General features: G+C 48.1%; 1 protein-coding gene across 2 annotated transcripts in view; it reads right to left on the minus strand.

The window, feature by feature from the left end:
* Positions 1 to 16,870: 16,870 nt before the first annotated feature.
* Positions 16,871 to 19,793, minus strand: part of LOC147731098 (L-lactate dehydrogenase A chain) — a 56,246-nt gene continuing 53,323 nt past the window's right edge. For both annotated transcript variants that reach the window (XM_086956060.1, XM_086956059.1), the window contains exon 8: positions 16,871 to 17,881. In XM_086956060.1, coding sequence (XP_086812186.1) covers positions 17,717 to 17,881 — 165 coding nt within the window. In that variant the 3' untranslated portion in view covers positions 16,871 to 17,716. The remainder of the gene's footprint in view (positions 17,882 to 19,793) is intronic.

Here is a 19,793-nt window from a genome sequence, read left to right on the forward strand (position 1 = left end):
TAAGTTCTCCTGGGGCCGACAGCGCCAAAATCTGCCTTACCCAAATTGGCAAGCATGAAGCGTCTAGGGTACCTGAGTGTGACCTGTCTGCAGGTGCTCTCAGATGCTGCAGCTGAGTTCAGGTGAGTCGACTGCAAGCAGCCCAGACAGCTACACTCAGCAGTTGCAGAGTCTCTCACTTGTGGCCGTACTCCCAAAGCAACAGGAGATTCTCTGAGGCTCCTTATACATGGTAAGTGTTCGGTTCCTTTCCCACTGGGCTGGTTGCGACACTCCTGTCTTAGCCCCTCACCTAGGTGATGGTACACAGATGCTCTCTTAGTGCCTCCCTTTTCTGGCAGAAGATGCAGATCAGTTTGCAGTTTTTGATACTCCCGGTGACCCCCTCTTGCATACAGGGTCACTATATTTCACAGCACACAGGCTCTTGCCTGATCGGCACAGTAAAATCCTTTGCGGCAGCCCCTCCTTGCAAATGAGGTTGCCACCTGCTATCGCACAAGGCCACAGCCAATGCCGCATGGCAGCCTTTCCCACGGCAGTCCTTTCTGACATACTGGGTAACCACCCACTACTGCGCAGGTCTACGGCCCTTACTGCATGACCGTTTTCTTCTCAACAGCTGCTCCTGGCAGACGAGGGTCACAGACTTGCATCTGCGCACAGGCTTTGCCCAGATTGGCACAGCACATGGCTCAATTCACAGCAGCCCTCTCCTGGCATGCGGGGTTCGCCAATTCTGTCCTCCACATATGCACCGACCCGATCGGTGCAGCATATGTTTACTCACACCTCGCACAGGGAGTCCACTCCACTGGGCTCCCCACTGGATCTTGACCCCTCCAATGCTCTCCTCTACCTCACAGGGCACATTGGTCTTGGCAAGCTGGCTAACACTGGTGCTCCAGGCCTCAGGGCAGGCAGACTTGGATTTCATGGGTAATGTCCCCTCATCCAGCAGGGAGACTAGCAGGCCTTGAACCACAGTCATGTTCACAGGCGGAAGTCTTGCACAGCTTCTCCTCCTAACACAGCCTGTTTGGCTCCTTGGAAAATAAAAATGTTTGGGGTCTCAAACTCCTCTTCTTCTTGTTCATTTCTAGATACCAATTCTTCTCACCCTGCAGGGCGACTATAATGCCTTGGCCCCTGTCCTGGTCACAGGCAGAAGTCTTGCAGAGATTCCCCACCTCACCACGGGTGGCCAGTGTTCAAGAGCATGGGACACATTGCCCTACAATCATCACTGGGGAGGAGTAGAAGGAAATTCGAGCAGTTTAAAGGGCTACTATATGCTTGTAATAAATAAATCAGCATGGGGCGTGCAAGATTAGTGGTATGACTCAAGATCCCTGAGCATGTGTCGAGGGAGGAAAGTCCTCGCCTGCAGGAACAAGCGTTTGCAGTGACATCACAGTGCTGGGCATTGTAAGGTTTAGAAGTGCTGAATACGTTTCCATTCGGGCAGTTATGCTTTGTCCCAGGGTGGGATCAGTAGAACTCCATTCAGTGGATAGGCCAGGGGCAGACCAGCAGTCGCAGCTGCTACCTAGAAGCAGCAGTGGTGTGGGTGGGGGCGAGGGGCGCAAATCGGATAAAAAAAACACTTATTGTCCACCACCACCTCTCCTGTGTCCCGTTCCGTCCTCTTCTTGGCTTCTTGTGAGAAACAGGAAGCTCCCGGGCTCCCACGTTCCCCGCAGCCAATGACAACACTGCAATGCAGCGTTGTGATTGGTTTGAGCGCAGTGACATGGCGCTCCACCAGGGGCTGGAGGGGTGGGCATGTTCTCCATGCAGGCTGTAATGCAGTTCGCATGGAGAATAGGGAAAGTGCTCATGACAGTCTTGGGCAGCCTGAGAGGGCCCACCAAACATTCATTTCACATTTAGGAAGGTTGTACCACTCCTCCCCTGCAACCCTGTCCCACCCCCTCACATACGCTTCCGCAGCAGGACAACAAAATAAAAATGACAACATTACGTTATAATTTCCTTTTTTTGCTACTTCATGGCAGAGGCGCGTGTTATGTTCCTGGAGGTCCGCCCCTGGCACCCCGGGCCTGGGGCGCGTTGGTCATGTGACTCCTGATAATAAAAAGAGGTCTTGCACGCACGCTGACGTTCAGAGGCGCGCAGACCAAGCAACGAAGTTATTCCTAGTGTCCGACTGAGTTTATTCTAGGGCCACGTGTTAGGCCTAGTCAGGATTAGATGCCCCGGAGTGTAGGTCCCAGATTGATACCCCTAGGGCATTCACTCCCCATCTGCAGGACACAACAATTGGCGACAAGGGTGGTTGCCGACCCCTCGCTACGGGTGTGTGTGTGCCCACTCTCGGGTGAGGCAGCTGCGAGCGCTCTCATTCGCTCGTGGTGCTCGTGCCTTGCTGCCACACACACCCCCACTTGGTGCACTTGGAGGGCTGACGACTTCCATCCCTGGCTTTTTGAAGGTGAGCGGCGCTGCCCGACGTTACCCTGCTGCGCTTCGAGGCACTACTGGTCGCGCGAGGCCATTTCCCCGTGGGATCTGCCCGTCCGGTGCCGCACTGTGCTCGGTGGCACGTGCGTGAATCGCACCTCGGCACGCCTCGCGAGGCGATCTGGACGGCGCCCGGTCCTGCCTAGCTGCTCGAGGGGCCGTGGTGCTTGCCCGTCACTAAGCGCTGCATTGCTGCCCGAGTCCGGAGCGCCGGTCGCACGCGCTCCGCAGCGGTCGCTGAGGGACACCCAGCGGTCATCGTCCGCACTGCCGGTGGGCATTGACACGTCCGCGCCAAACCCCAGTGGTCAACGGCCCCTGCGAAGTGCCGTCTTGGACTCCACCTCGGCCGACCGCGGACCTAGTCCAGCGCGTCCTGGGCGATGGCTACCATTCCGCCCATTGAACCGTTTGTGGTGGAGGGTGCGCCCTCCACTCTCGCTCTGAAATGGAAGGAGTGGGTGGACAGGCTCCTAATATTCTTCGAGGCCACCAAGGTCCACAAGGAACAGAAGCGTGCCATGGTTCTCCACCTGGGTGGCAAAGACATTCATTCAATCGCTCGGACCCTCACGGAGGCGACCCCTAAGACTCATCACACCCTGATTACCGCGCTCAATGCACACTTTGAGCCAATGGCGAACCAGGACTATGAAAGGTTCATCTTCCGACAAGCCCGACAACTGCCGGAAGAGTCGCTGGATGCATATCACACCAGGCTTAAGAAACTGGCGCTAACGTGTGGATTCCAGGATGTAACTGAGGAAATCAGGGGACAAATAATTCAAGGGTGCGCTTCTGCCAAGCTGCGAGAGAGAATCCTGGAAGAATCAGGGAAGCCTCTACCCGACATCCTCACTCTTGGCCGCACAAAGGAGCTGTCCAAGGCCAGGGCGGCCCACATGGAGGCTGCATTACAAGCCAATGTGAAAGTGGAACCGGTCAACAAGATACAGGTCCAGACCCCCTCCAAATGGCCCAAAAGAACGACACCCCCTCAAGGTGGGGCATCAGGACAGTCGTGCGGGTACTGTGGAGGCCAGAGACACCCGGCACCAGAGTGTCCAGCACGGGACAAGAGATGCTCAGGGTGTGGCAAGATGAACCACTTCGAAAAAGTATGCCGGTCAAAGAGGTTCCGCAAGCCACGCCAGACGGTGCACACGGTCGCAGAAGGCGAGCCCAGCAACAGCGACATGGATGATGATGACGAGGAGGAGCGGTCCGTACACAAGGTGCACATGATCGGCACCGCTGCCAGACGCACCAGGACACTGCCCCAATGCCCCATCCAGGTGGCCGACCAGGACATCATGGCGGTAGTAGACACCAGCGCATCCATAAACCTGATGAGTGCATCTCTCTACAGCCACATGTCTACCCCTCCGAGACTCAGCCCCACCCCCATCACGGTGTATGCCTATGGTCAGGACATTCCACTCCGGATCCGGGGGAAGTTCAAAGCGGCAGTCGGCCATGGGGACAAAGTCACAAGAGCCAACATCTTCGTGTCGGAAGAGGGTCAAGGCATGCTCTTGAGCTGTAGAACAGCCAAAGACCTGGGGGTGGTCACGTTTGCTTTTGGAGTACATGAAGAGTCGGTGCAGCAGCTGATCATGGATTTTCCAGATCTATTTGAAGGCATTGGGTGTCTCAAGGGTCGTGAAATACATCTGCACGTGGACCCCACTGTGCAACCCGTGGCCCTGCGACACCGTCGCATTGCATTCCACCTTCGGCCGCTAGTGGAAGAAGAACTACAAAAGCTGGAAGCGGCCGGAATAATCGAGAAGGTATCAGGCCCCACCCCCTGGGTTTCGCCCATCGTGGTCACGCGGAAACCGAAACAGCCGGGAGCAGTCCGGATCTGCGTGGATATGCGCCTCCCGAATGCTGCCATCAAGAGTGAGCGCCATATCACCCCCACGATAGATGACTTAATCGGAGAGATGGCTGGAGCCTGCTGGTTTTCCAAACTTGACCTTCGTGCGGGGTATCACCAACTGGTACTAGACAAAGAGTCAAGAAATATCACAACCTTCTCCACCCATATTGGACTTCGCAGATACACCAGACTTAGTTTTGGGATCTCCAGCGCGGCTGAAGTATTCCAAAATGTCATTCAGGAGCTAATAGCTGGCATACCTGGAGTGATAAATGTCAGTGATGACATCATGGTGCATGCTCGAACAATTCCAGAACACAACCATCGCTTGGCGCAAGTGTTCCGCAGGCTCCGCAGTGCGGGACTCACGCTACACCGAGACAAGTGTGAATTCTTACGGACCAAACTGGGGTTCTTCGGGTATGTGTTCTCAGCTGACGGCGTTAACCCCGATCCTGACAAAGTCAAAGACATCAAGGATGCACCACCACCCACGACGGTCACAGAAGTCAGGAGTTTTCTTGGCATGGTGAACTACTGTGGTCGCTTCATCAAGGACCTGGCCAACCTGACCCTCCCACTGCGTGTGCTCACCAAGGACTCCACTCCGTGGAGCTGGGGACCGGAACAGGAGAAGGCGTTCCAGGACATCAAGAGCTCCCTCTCCAGCAACACCACGCTGGCGTTCTTCGATCCGCGACACTCCACACTCATCGCGGTAGATGCTGGACCGGCGGGGTTGGGGGCCGTACTGATGCAGAGGCCAAGAGATGAAATAGACTGGACACCTGTTGCCTTCGCCAGCAGGTCCCTCACGGACACTGAACAAAGGTACTCGCAGATTGAGAAAGAGGCCATCGCAATTCATTGGGGATGTCGTCACTTCCATCTGTACGTCTATGGCAAGCCATTCACGGTAGTGACTGACCATAAGCCGCTGCTGGCTCTGTTCTCAGGGACCTCATCGAAACCACCCCCAAGAATAGAAAAATGGCTATTGCAACTGCAGGAATACAATTGCAATATTGAATATCAACCAGGAGCGAAGAACCCGGCAGATTATTTGTCGCGACATCCCAGGCCTGCGACCCCAGAAGAGATGGATGAGGCGGAAGAGACAGAGGTGTACGTGAAGTGGGTGGTGGCCAGGTCATGCCCGCGTCCCATATCCCTGGCTGACGTCGTGAGCGCCACGGCTCAAGACGACTGCATACAGAGGGCCAAGGACCTCCTTCGGACTACCAACTGGCAGAAAGCTAAGGAGGGGTGGAAGGCGCTCACCCCGGAGGCTCAGAAAATCATGGAAAGTTTGTACCATGTCAGGGCCGAACTCAATGAAGACACGGCAGGCTGCCTACTGCGAGGACATCGCCTAGTCATACCAACGGCTCTCACGGGACAAGTAATACAACTAGCCCACATAGGTCACCAGGGGATGGTCAAGACCAAGGCCCGGCTGCGAACCAAAGTATGGTTTCCCCTAATGGACGACATGGTGGAGAGCGTGGTGAGGTCGTGCACTGCCTGCCAGGTCACGGGGGATACATCCCGGGAAGCCCCCATCATTGTGGAGCCCCGACCGCAAGGACCCTGGGAGCGGGTCAGTATGGATTTTGGTAGCCTCCCGGATGGAAGACACACTCTGGTGATGATAGATGACCATTCAAAGTACCCCGAAGTGGAGATCGTGGCAAGTACCAGTGCAGACTGTGTCATACCCAAAATGGAAAAGATTGTTGCCACTCATGGTGCCATGAAGGAGCTCCGAACGGACAACGGACCGCCATTCCAAGGACAGGATTTGGCCAACTACTTGTCATCTCTTGGGACACGCCACAGGCGCATAACACCTCGGTGGCCTCAAGCCAATGGGGAAGCCGAGAGGTTCATGAGGACACTGAACAAAGTTATCCGCATTGCTCACGATAAGCGACAGTCCGTGGAAATGGCCATCTTTACGTTTCTTAGAAGCTATCGCCAGACCCCTCACTCCACAACAGGGGTTGCCCCTGCACATCTTCTCCTAGGGCGAGTGATAACGGACTCCATCCCTCATCATCCGCAGTGGTCACCTGAAGGGGTAAATGAGGAGGTGGTTGCGAGGAGAAGAAACACCACGTTTGCAAAAATCAGCCAAAGACGACGGGCCGTGCCACCCCAGTTCCGACGAGGAGATGTGGTGCTTCTTCGCAATCGCATCAACAGTGGCAAGTTTAGACTCAACTATGAGAAAAAGCCATGGCGAGTGATTGGGGTGAAAGGAACACGTCTCACAGCAATTCGAGGAAGAGGGAGAGTGACTCGCAATGTGTCTCACTTCAAACTGTTTCATTCCGCAGCCCCGGAGTCAGAGCGTCAGCAGGGTGGTGACCAAACTGAAACCGCAACTAATTCACCAAATGTTGAATCAACCCCCAGTCACGAGGTCAGACAAAGTAACGATCCACACGTCTCCAGTGAAGAAGTGGGAGGTGACGCGGAGGCCCTCGAAGAGGCCCCAGATCCGGAGGAGGCAGACCGAGAGGCGCCAAGTCACGAGTTGGAGGCGGGGACGGAAATGCTGAATCACCGGGGGTCGCAACGTCGATTAAGAGATAATCCCACACCCTCTGGCTGGTTAAAGGACTACTTCACGTAAGACTGTTCCCTTTTTGAATATGCATAGAGTTTAAGCAGGCCAGCCAGTAAATGGCGCTGTGCCTAAGGGACGCTGAAGGTATCGGTCCTAATGGCATCTGGAACTGGAGTAAGAATGTCTAAAGTGTGATTTTTGTTCATGTTTTGTTTTTCCTTATTTTAGGAGGAATGTTATGTTCCTGGAGGTCCGCCCCTGGCGCCCCGGGCCTGGGGCGCGTTGGTCATGTGACTCCTGATAATAAAAAGAGGTCTTGCACGCATGCTGACGTTCAGAGGCGCGCAGACCAAGCAACGAAGTTATTCCTAGTGTCCGACTGAGTTTATTCCAGGGCCACGTGTTAGGCCTAGTCAGGATTAGATGCCCCGGAGTGTAGGTCCCAGATTGATACCCCTAGGGCATTCACTCCCCATCTGCAGGACACAACAGCGCGTTGCTCATACGCCTTAGTGGTGGAGCCGCCACTGCAAGACCAGGGTGGATGAGGAAGGAGTGGGTGGTGTAGCGGTCTAGCGGCTGCATGGTTCCGAGGCCCTTAGCCCGGAAGGTCATTCACACATTGTAGGACCCTCTGGCCAGGCGTTGCCAGAGAGCATAAATAAATGGACGAAGGTCGCTCGTGACTTCTGGGCCCATAAAAGTATACTGTGTGCCTGTGTCAGCTCCCCGCAGCTGAGTCTCCTGCATCTGCCACACGACGTCACAGGTGGTAACTCCCTAGGTGTGGGCTTCTTCTCCTCCATTTACACCAACGTCAGGTTTGCTGTTTAATGCTAAAGGGCTGTCTGGAGGAGGAGTCCTGCACAGTGCAAGACGTATTCGTCAATTGTTCCCATGCTTGCAAAGACATCTGAAGGATGTTCACAACGCAGGGCGGCTCTGAATCGGGAGCAGTCTACCGAAGTGGAAACGTGACAGGTACGTACCACGTCAAACTGTAAATAAACCAGCCAGTACATGTCTCAGACACTTACCTGCAGTATCAGAGCAGTTAGCTTGAAGACCGGGCCCATGATGAACAGCGGGAACTGATAAAGGCTGCGTCGGGGATGCTGGGGTGCTTGGCAGAGGGTCCCTGTCACACAGTTGCTTATTCATTCGCCAGGACTACTTGTTCAATAAAAGAAAGCTGCCCGTGATTGCAGCAACAAGCAGGCCACCAGTTGATGCATTTGTTATCATTGTTGTAGTTGCCTATCTTAAACTCTGCACGTCTTTCAGTTGTTTTGTTTTCCTTTTCCAGCTTTGCGAGAACAGTACAGTTCAGGTATTTTGAAACTACACCATTCCACTCCCCCCTCCCCTCAGAGCAGCCTGGCTAGCCCAATGGGGTGGGTGTGTGTTTTAAAATGTCTCATTTGTGCTATGCATTTTTGTCCAGGCTGAAACATTCCATTGGTTATGATTTGTTAAAATTGTGTTTCTAGAGGTGGTGACAGCCTTTCATCTTCTCTTAAGGGCTGATTCATGCCAGTTATTAAACCTATTTTTTTTTATTTATCTTGTAAATTAGCAAGTTAAGAAATAAGGAGTCTGAACTAGTTTCAAAGTAGTTTCACTCTTACGAAAAATTCAAAGCCACCATAGTAGCATAAAATATTCTTTTTCCAGCTGTAAAGAGAACACACATTACTAATTTAAACATATTATAACATAAGACGTTTTTTTTAACCACGCTAGTCGTTATGGAAACATATCAATCTTAAAGTGCAGCTGCCTCATGTTTTTTAGTTCTTAATGGGAAATCCCAGCACGTATGGAAAGGACAATTCTACAATAATGTTTTTCTACAAATATGCCTACACTAATTTATTTCCAAAAGAACTATTTTGGAACATAGCTCTTTTGTTCAAGTTAAATCGATCAGGGACAAGTTTTCAGCTAAGATTGTTGAGGTATGCAGCCAGATTGTTATTTCACCAGCTCCTTCCATGTACACCTGTAACGTGTATGTCTCTCTACTTTTGAATTTCACCAGCCGCCACTGTTCCTCACACAGCCTGTCTGGTTTCTTGGAAAATGACATTTGTTTGTGGTCTCATTCTCCCCTGCTTATAGTCCATTTCCAGAAACTATATGTGATTGAGGTTCCGAGTCTTAGAAGTTTTATGTTCCGATTCTGCTACTTTTGAAATTTCCATGCTTCCGCTCCCTCTCATTTGAAAAGCAGTCTGTCACAGCAGGAGTGACTCCAAAGTTGATAGCCCCATAGCACAAGCTATGGAGGTGACTAGGTTCACCCCTGGATTTCAGGTACAGTTATATGTACATCAAAGGTTAGCCCAGGGCCCAGCACCACTGTTAATAATTCTCATATCCGCCTCATCTCCTTCCTGAGATGTGCCCAGGACCACTAGCTCCAAGTTGAGAAGAGATATGTGAACTGCATGGTTAAAAGGTTAGGCATATCGGGCCTGTCTGGTTCTAGTTTTGCTCTGATTTGCCAATATAAAGAGGACTTTTTAATCTAGACTGGGAGAAGATATGCCACTAAAGCCAGAGCTGCCCTACTGTGGAACTGGGGGACCAGGTTTGAGTCTTGGCAGCAGCTCACCATCCTGTGATTCTGGGAAAAATCACTTAATCTCCTAATTCATAAGAAAAATGAATGTGCCCTTGTGTAATTTAACTAGTTCTCATATAAAGCGCTCCAGTACCTTCAAGTCAAGTTCATGCTATTTAAAACTGCAAAAGAAAGTGTATATATCCTGATTGGCTTGCCACAATATGTTGTGACAGCCATTAGAGGATTCAGGGACATGGACCCTGCATCCTGATTTTATTTCTCAAATGTAAGGGGGTAGGGCAAGCACTCCCTGATTCCCAGCGGCATGAGGAGGCCCCCAAAGAGCCCCCTCCCCCGTGATTCACTGGCCACAACATTTTGTGACAGCTATTGCAGACCTGGTCCTCATTGCAATTTAGTGTAATCAAGGCCATGTTTTGAGGGACATAAAAAGTTATTTATTTATTTGGTCCAAGGTATATCAGTTGAAACCAGATTTCATCTTCTAAAATGATCATATGAATGCTTGTTGGTTTAGGGCAATGTGTCCTTTTCTTGTGGAGCATTAACTGGATTCCAAAGCTGTGCATCATGTAAAACTGTCACTTCAAAGATACATGGAGCCAAGAAACAAAAATATCAGATTAAAAGCAAACGAGCAAAGCTCTGTTAGAAGCCTGCCACAGCTCCACTATTGAGTAAAGCTGGACAGCGTCTTTACTGTGCCATTAAAACAGATGAATTGAGAGCCGAGCACTGTTGGTGTTGTGTTGTCTGCACGGCTTTATAACCACTTAATGCTGCATTGTTGAACTATGACTCTTATGAATCCCCTCATGTACCTCTTGTAAACGTTATCACAAAATGTAAAACACTCTGATACATTTGGGTCTATCGAGCGCCATATAACACTATATACCTCAAAATAATATTAATGGGGGAAACAGATTTTTATCACAATATAAATTATGTGTTCATACTATTAAGACTTGTTTTTGGAATTCTGTTGAGTTCTTAGGTGATTTTACGCTGTGAAAAATGCTGAGCCTCTAGTGGGGTTACATTATGGAATGTGTTACAGAAGCTAAAATGAGAGCACATTTTCTGCAAGTTAAAACTATATTCATCAGCCATTTGAGAATACAGTTTGATATTCACAGTAAAACGTGTACTTCCAACAGCAGCAGATGCCTCCCAGTTGATTCCCAATGTAGCTTCATCATAGTGGTTTAATTAACTAGAGAGCTAAAATTATTTATGACAAAAATGAGGCACAACCAAACGCAACCTTGAAAGAATCAAGTCTGTAAAACAATGTTTTTCCTACAGGACTGCACCAAAGGAACACAATGATGGGGTTCCTTTTCTTATAGAAATGATGGTTAGTGCTCTAGAAAGGTAAAATGAGAACACGTTCTCCATGGGTTCTCAAAATATCTTCCTCTCCTATTAAGTATGACATTCTGACATGCAAACCTCCAAAACTAGAGGTAGTCTCTCAGTTGACGCCTCTAATCAACTGCAGCATCACCAGAGTTCTAATGAACAACCAGAGCACTAACATTTTGTATTAAAGACAAATGTGAGGCACTCCTTAACCGCATGCGCGCTAGCGGAATTCCGCTAGCGCGCTGGGTTTTTCGAAATCGCACTTTGCGTGACGAGCTGGGCTCGTCATCAGTGTGCGAGCGGGCTACACCATGACGAGCCCAGCTCGTCATGAGTGTCGAAGGGGTTAACCCTTTCGCTGCGGCGGCAATTCCGCAGCAGCGCTAGGGGGCGGGGTGGGCGCGCGGCGCTCCCACGCTGGTGACGGAACTGCTCCGTCACGAGACTCAGGTGGGCTGTGCTTGTGACTGAGCGGTTCCGTCACAGGCCCGCCCGCTCAATAGAACGCACCGCGCAGGTGTGGCAAGCGGGCCGTCACGGAACCACTCCGTCACCAGCACAGCCCACCCGAGGCTGGTGACGGAGCGGTTCCGTCACCAGCGTGGGAGGGGTTAATGCCATTTTGTTGGACTAGGAGCTGTTGAATTTAAAGCCTTTCCTAGAATCAGGCTGAAGTAAACAAGCATTTACATGTTAATGTAGGTATGAAACCAGTGGTTTAGTAATATGTGGGAAGGTATGAGGCTTTAGTAATTTGAGGCACTATGTATTTTCAAAGGGGCTAAAATTAGTTAGAGAGAATTCTACATGTACAGCATACCCTGTAGTCAGCCTACTCATTTTCTCATGCACTTAACATCACTCCAATTTTAAAATGGTAACATTTTCGTAGTTTGATAGAGAGATATATATATATATCTATCTATCTAAGACAAAAAAAGAGTGCCTGCTGTAGAGAAAACCCGCACCAGGTAGGTCTGTTGCCGTACAATTTTATTGGAGGGTGTAGCGGGGACAGAACACTGCATCACAGGAGTAAACTTCAGTCAACTGCCTGACACGTTTCATGTTTCCACTTCTTCAGAGGCAGGAGCTGGAGAGGTAGGGACACAGCACTTTCTGGCACCTTTTCAATTCAATAGTCACACCCCAGTGGGCGTTGCCACACCCAGGGCCTGCTGGTTATCGTAGTGCTCAATGAAGCTGCAGTGAGCTGGTGTGTCTTACCTCTCAAATGTTTGAAATAAATCCCGTGCGGAACAGGGCTCAGGCCCCCGTAAACAACGTAATTCCCACATTATTGGCACCTAGTCCCGACGCGGCGGCGTTTGGCGTAGTCGCAGGGGTAATCCTTGGCACACCGGGGCTCTCTGCGGCTCAGGCGGGGCCACAAACATCAAAGACAAAAGAGTGCCTGCTGTAGAGAAAGCCCGCACCAGGTAGGTCTGTTGCCGTACAATTTTATTGGAGGGTGTAGCCGGGACAGAACACTGCGTCACATATACAAAATGGTGCCGAAAATTGCTGTGCCAGTATGTTTGCATAAGGTGCCTCTGAAGAAGTGTGGAAAACACGAAACACGTCAGGCGATACTGGACCTGATTCCTTGTGAGGCAGAGCATCCTCCCCGTTGTTTTTTTGCAATAAAATATGCTGGCAATGGACTAACCTGTAATGGGCGCTCTCTCTACAGCAGGTAGACTAGTTTGGATATATATATATATATGACGTTCTACTTGGACTTTAATTTATGTTAAAAAAGAAACAAACTAAAGTTAACCACTGAATTACACCAGTTAAGTTTAGCGAACTCACTATAAATTGCACCTCATCATGCACTGTTTATTACCTCATATTACTCATGACATGTTAAATAATATTAATTAGGACATATCGGTCATAGCCTCGGCCAGACCCTGCATCTAATCTGCATTGGCTCCAGTAGGGCAATGAGTCCTCAAGCATCAAACCTCCACTGCACACAATTTTCACCAATATGTAGGATATGTTTACACAGGGCTTAGCCTTGGCCAGGGTCAGCACACAAAACTCCACAAGCAGCCAACCCTAACTATGCAGATTTTGAACAGGCACAGTAGAGGTGGTCTACAAAGTCTGGTGTCGCACCAGATCCTGCATCCAATATAAAATAAGGGTTGGGTGGTGTTTTTGCCCTATGTCCAGACCCTGCATCCACTCATTGGTGAGCATCACCCTACTTGTTCAGCCTTCAGCCCTTCACAGAAAAAGATGACCAAAGAGTCCATTGCTTAATGGTGTTCAGCTCTCTGCAGATTACCAAACCCCATTGCACCCATTGTTCGGGTGAATACAAGTAAAAAGACAATGACATCCATGAAAAGTGCTTCCCTTCTGAAATATTCAATTTCTTTTCCATCTTTGGAAGAGTGCAACCATCAGTTTAGGTTGTGCTTTTACTCCTTGTTCACAAAGTCTACAGCACAATATCAGAATCATTGGTTGATCTCATCTGTAATTTTAACAACGTTTTTATTTAAATATAATTAGTGACGTCAATGATGTCATTTAACATGTCATGAGTCATGTAATATGAGAGGCCATAAGCAGTGCATGATGGGGGAGCAAGTTCTAGATCATTCACTAAACTATAACTGTATTCCAACACCCAACTATAACATCACTTTAACCATAGTTGTTGTTTTTTTTTTTTAGGTTTATATTGTATATATTTATATGTATATTATACCGACATCTTTGGGTTTGTATTCCCGCAAACTTTTGGCCATCACTCATTCTATTTGATGAATTCATTTTTGCTGGCTTTAGAGCTCTGTGCACTATACCACTGCTAAGCAGTGGTAAAGTGCTTGTGCTCTCACCTTCAAAAATTGTAAAATTGGCCTTTACTGAATTCACTTGTAGGTCTCTAGTAAATGGTACAACATGTACCCAGGGTCTGTACATTAAATGCTACTAGCAGGCCTGCTGCACTCATTGTGCACCCACTTAATTAGTACTTTAAAACTTGCCTCAGGCTTGTGCTGTAGCCTGTGTGTGCACGTTTAAACTGACTTTTCGACCAGGCGAAATAAACCTTTTGCCACGCCCAAACCATCCTTTTTAATACTTATAAGTAACCCCAAAAGGTAGGCCCTAAAGGCTCATAGTAGAGGCTACATGGTATTTGAAAAAGGTGGTACATGTGTACTTAAGTTTTACATGACCTGGCCGTGAAAATCATACACACGGAGATGCTCTTGTCATATCTAGTCTCCAACTTCAATTTCCTTGAAAATACCTGGGGCAACTGGCTACCCCAAAACACTATAAATTCACTGCTATCAGCCAGAGCTCAGTTGAAGCACATAAGGGGGGGGGGGGGGGGGGGGGAATAGGGTCCATCCCCAGAACAAAGTGGGAGTAGATCAGACAAAAGGTGATAGGAGGATGCTTGCAATAAGTCTGGCAACCACTTGATGGGTTGGGATGCTACCCTGAGCGTATGCCAATGGTTTGGCAAATTGCAAGCATTTCTGCCATCACCTTGTGTGTCTGATGTACCTCCTTAAGTAACATTGGTATGCCCAGAAATGTGTCCCATGCTCACTGTGCCACTAGAACCAAGCTATACCTGGCTGGTAAACCCTTTTCAGGATGAAATTGGTTTGAGGTTGCTTATATTCCATTCGCCAAAGACCTGGTCTGGCAGACAGGACTGAACTATTCCCATAAGGTGCATGGTGAAGGCTGGTTTGCATATGGCAGGGTCCAAGCTGAGGCGGTATGGTGGGTAAAAAAGGATGGGTTAGTATGCGACCCAGAGCGATTGCCGGTGATTTGACAAATTGCATTGTACTCCTACTATCACCTTTTGGGTGTTTGATGCAGTAGACCAATGGTGTCTCCCCTCTTTGGAATACGAGTACTTCATGTACATCTTGGGCAGCAAATATTAAGTGGATTTCTGACTTTCTAGCGGTGCCGAAGAGATGACATATCGCTTAGATGCTATCTCAGCCACAAAGCCAAATGCCCACCAACTAGGATAGGGTCTTCATACAAAAGCCTGGAGCCACTCAGGTAGGAGGAAAGTTCTTTATATCATGTTAGGCCGTTAGCTTACAACAACAGCATGTAGATCTTGGCAGGGCTCCATCCTCCCTACAACTTCCTCCATCTCCGAACTTCCACTGCAGACCATACACCAACATTCTACATCATTTACTCAGCATTCCAGACAGCAGCTCAGACATCCAGGGAACAGGGACACAAAACAAAGAACCAAACACTTGCATATAGGGTAAACGAGCAGTCATTCACAATCAATCGATCTCCAAGATATCTAACTTACACTTTTACCCAATTGTAAACTGCTTGAATACCCACACAAAAACAACAAACCGAGGTCTCAGAAACTCTGTGACCAGACAAGACATAAGATTCTCCACACCTCATGTGAAACACAGAAGCAAGACAACTACGTTGTGACTAAATTTTTAGTGTTAAGGTGAATAGACCATGCTTGATGTGCTTTTCTGAAGTTACTTAGCATAAAATAGTATAATAGTGATGTAGCAAAGTGCTTCACACAGCACTTTTGCTTAAAATAAGTGATACAAGCATGCCCAATTTAATGGTGCACAATGTACCAATTATGCACAGAAGTACGGTACAGTTTGCCACGCAAGTTTAAAAGTCATGGCTGACCGATCACAAATGTCTGTATCTGGAGTTCGGCACTGTAGCCATCTTGGTTAGCATTACAGCTGTCTAAAGGAAATGTGGCACGACAGGCTTCTTTGGGGCAAGTCACAATCATAATTAGTTTAGTAAATATGGACAATTTTAAATCACAGGCTGCTATGAAGAGGCCTTCAAGCTGGCTCCATGCTACAAAAAGGTCCATTCCTAGTAGCCGTCCATCTCTTTTACGTGGAAAGGAAACATGCCTGTAAGAAACCATGCCTTACCAGAAGGAAGAGAGATGCTTCGAGAGTAAGGCTTACGTTTTTCTGTGAGAAATACGAGGTTATTTAGAGTTTGGTGGATCCAACAAGGATCAGCTGGGATCCTGCCCTGCCTTACTTACGGCTGGCTCGCTTTATTTAAAGATGGGTGAAGCTCCGCTTTCCATCAAGTAAGAGCACTCAGGGCACACTTATTGAGAGGGAGACATTGGGTTGGGCTCTCACTCACAACAGGCTGAATAAGACATTGGTGAGGACTAGAGTCCGATCTCTAAATATAGCTCTGTTCATTGATCTGAAGTACGCAGAGCTTCTCCTCAGAGCTGTATAGGCTTCAGGGCGCAATCCCACCACAAAGGGAGCCCTCCTACAGAGCCATTCCATTGGAGGAAAGATCACAAAGCTGCTGCACTCCACTTGTAAGCGAGGAGTCTACTGGAATGCCGATTTGGGGTTCTTTAAATGTGAGGTGGGATCCCTAAATTAGGCGGGTCGTCTTCCTCCAGGAGCACTGAAGTCCTGGCCTCCACTGACCCCTAGGCCTGCCAACCAGGGGCTTATTGACCCCGGTAGTCTGACAGATGAGAAAGGCGGTTTGAATGTAATCATTTTAAATACTGACAACCAGTGAAGAGCATAGGACAGGTATGACACGATATCTGTGTCCACTCAGAGCAAACGATTATCTGATTTTTTTGTACATCTTGCATAAGCTAGAGCTGAATTGTTGGGAGGCCCAGATTCATATTTGCCCAAAACATAACCCCAGTGACACAAAAACATTAAAAGATGTACCTAACAGAAACACATTTTTTTCCAGCATCTCAAATGAAACAGAACATAATGAACTCTATGGCTAGCGAGTGGTAGCAGGAACAATCCTAGCTTACACTAAAACCAACATACTTTGCTTTTGAAATCAGGATGTGACACGTAAAGGCTAATTAAAGTAGGTAACTTGTGTGAATCGGTTATGGATAACATGGTCATATCGTCAGCATAAATGAAACAAAAGACTGAAATTATGAATTGCTTTTTTTTTATTGGGTGTTCAGGTCAACACCACAGCCCAGACAGCAAGTTGTTGTCACCCTGCATACTGAGGTCATGTTCTACACAAGGAATGAGAAGCACTGGGACATACACAACTGCTCAGGTGTACAGTACATATAACAGGCCAGGAGCTGAAGAGACATCACAGACTAAATGCACATACAACTGGATATTCTGCTGATAGAGATGATGGTGGTGGTAGTTTGCTTTGGTCAGTCATTTCCCGATCACATTTGGGTATGAGAAACTATTCTTCGAATGTATCAGTGCAAGTAGACTGTGCCAAGGTTCAAATCTATTAAACGGACATTTTCGAAAACACCACTCATGCTTTGTCCAGACATTGACATACATTGCAGAGGGTGAAGATGCACTCAAGGCCATAACCGTATTCCTTCCACAAGTGGGTGGTGTCCTCATACCAAACCCCTTTCCACATCATTAAAGCCTTGCTGCAGTAAACATGGTGAACACCCATCCACTAAGGCCTGTACGAACCATGTATGAGTGCAGAGTTACAATGTAAGTCTACAGAGAAGATCAAGAGAATAGAGACTTGAACAGTATGGTTAAATAATATTTTGGAAAACTCCGATTTCTTTATCCTCAAGATCAGTGCTGTATGAGGAAGACTAGCGGCCCAATGCCTCTTTTCGTAAACATAAGTGTTTGTTCTTCAGTTTTATACCAGCTTGAATCGATGATCAGATCTGAAAATGTCGGATTAGAGTGCATTAGCTAAAACGGCTACATTTGACCTAAAAAGTGCAACATATAATTCACTATTTTCACCATACAAATGCACGAGAAGGCGATTAAAACTGCAGTTCCTTTTGGATTCCCCAGAGTGTATCGGAGCTCTTTCTCAGACGTTCTTCTTCATCGGCCTTGAGGGTCATCTTTATCACATCGGTGATCCCCTGGTTCCCGAGGATACAGGGTACACTGAGGAAGACATCTTCATGAATGCCATGCAAGCCCTAAGGGGAAACACCAAAAGAAGGATTACACATGCTGTCGAGTCGGACTGCTCTGTTCGTTCATCCTCAATGCCGAGGCTGTATAGAGTAAAACTACTGTCTTGCATCATCTTTTTTAAAGTCTTGGAGGACGACCCATCACAATCACAGCTCTACTGGAGTTACCCCTTCTCTTACCCCCAGGCAGTAGTTTCCCCATTTTACTACAGTAAATCAAAGTGGTTGACATACAAGCTGGTATGTAGTTTGGCAGTGTGATTGTACAGGGTGGATTAACTGGTACAGTCTTGAAGTTCATAATGTTCCTTGTACTATGGTATACCCCACACTCACTCCAAGCTTAATTTCTGTCAGAAATGCCCAAGATCTAGTAGTTCTTCCCGCCCCCTACTCCTCTAGGTCTTGCCCTCCCCAAACACACTACACCTCTCGCTCTCTCTCTCTTCTCCCCCCCCCCCAATTTTAATACACCTTGGTTTTTTATGATAATGAAACAGCCAACCTTAGAAACTGGGTGCCTTATCCATAAGAAAATGGTGCTGCACAGCAAGCCATTGAGCTGCGTCATTTACAAAGCACAAGGATGCGTCGTATTAACAGCAATATGACGCATCCAGGTGCTTCCCCCTGCCCTGGCACACAATTGGCCTCCATGCGCCAGCTCAGGCACCCATGCGTCATCTTGCAAGGGTGTGCGTTTTTGTGCAGAAAAGGACATCTTCTTGCACAAAAACAATCATTTATGACATCTTCCTTTCTATGTGTGCTGCCAGAATGCAGCACGCATAATGACGAAAAAACAAGAAAATAAAAGTATTTCTCATTGTTGCCTCATTCCTACGCCTCCCGTGGGGCATAGGATTCTGAAGCATTCCCACTTTTACAAAATGTTGTAAATCTGGGAATGCATCAGGTTCTATGGATGTTGCGTGGGAAAACCCACAGCAACACCCATGGAAAGCCCCTTTCACGCAGAGTACTGCACGAAAGGGGCCCACATTTACAAGGCCATGAAAAGTCATGCAGGATGACTTTTCATGGCCTTGTTAATAGGGGCAAGCCTATAGCACCGCCTGTGCATCTAAAAAAGTGATGCCCCGACGGCATAAGGGGCTTGTAAATAACCCCTATATGCACAGCCATCTAGCTCTTCAATCAAAGTCAGATCCAATCTTCATAACTAGTGTTGCTGGCGACGCTCAAAATAGGTCAAGGAAAGCAATAAAATCAAAGCCAACGCATTTTTTTGTTAATGGTGGTCAATGTATCAGTTTTTGGGTGGTAATAAATTTGAACATAAAAATACAAAAATCCCACTTCACTTCTTGTGTTGGGGGATATGGTCCTTATACTATCGGATCCAGTTTTATGGTGTGCTACTGCACATATTACAAAGAGATATAAGCTCGATCTGAAAGGACACATCACTATGACCTACCTGCTAGAGCACTGTATGCATAACAGTTCATCAAGATATTGGATCTTTAGGTACGTATTCAGGGTTCCCCTTGCCCAGGTTTGTGCTATAGAAATCCATATCAATATAATAAAGAGCCCAAACCTTTGAGGCGGGTAATCTCAGGAACCACAACACCCAATACAGCGTTGGAAAGGGCAGTTGCAAAAGGACATAGGCTATGCAGACGCCCACCATATACATTTAAAAGGTAAAAGAACCGTGCCAGCAAAGTAGTCCCTTGTGGGCGGGTCTGCGTTTTGCTGTGGGCGTGTGCTGGGGCATGACAAACGCTGGGGGCGTGGTACGTTCGGCCCTTCATGCCATGTCTCATATCGTGTGCTAATCCCAGCCTGCTCCCTTTAAATACCCCTGCACCCCATAATCATAACCCGCCCTTACTCCTTAAAATACCCCAACACCCTTAAACACTATCTTAACCATACAAATATACCC

Source organism: Lissotriton vulgaris, chromosome 2_1 (assembly GCF_964263255.1).
Source record: "Lissotriton vulgaris chromosome 2_1, aLisVul1.2, whole genome shotgun sequence".
NCBI classification, from domain to species: Eukaryota; Metazoa; Chordata; class Amphibia; order Caudata; family Salamandridae; genus Lissotriton; species Lissotriton vulgaris.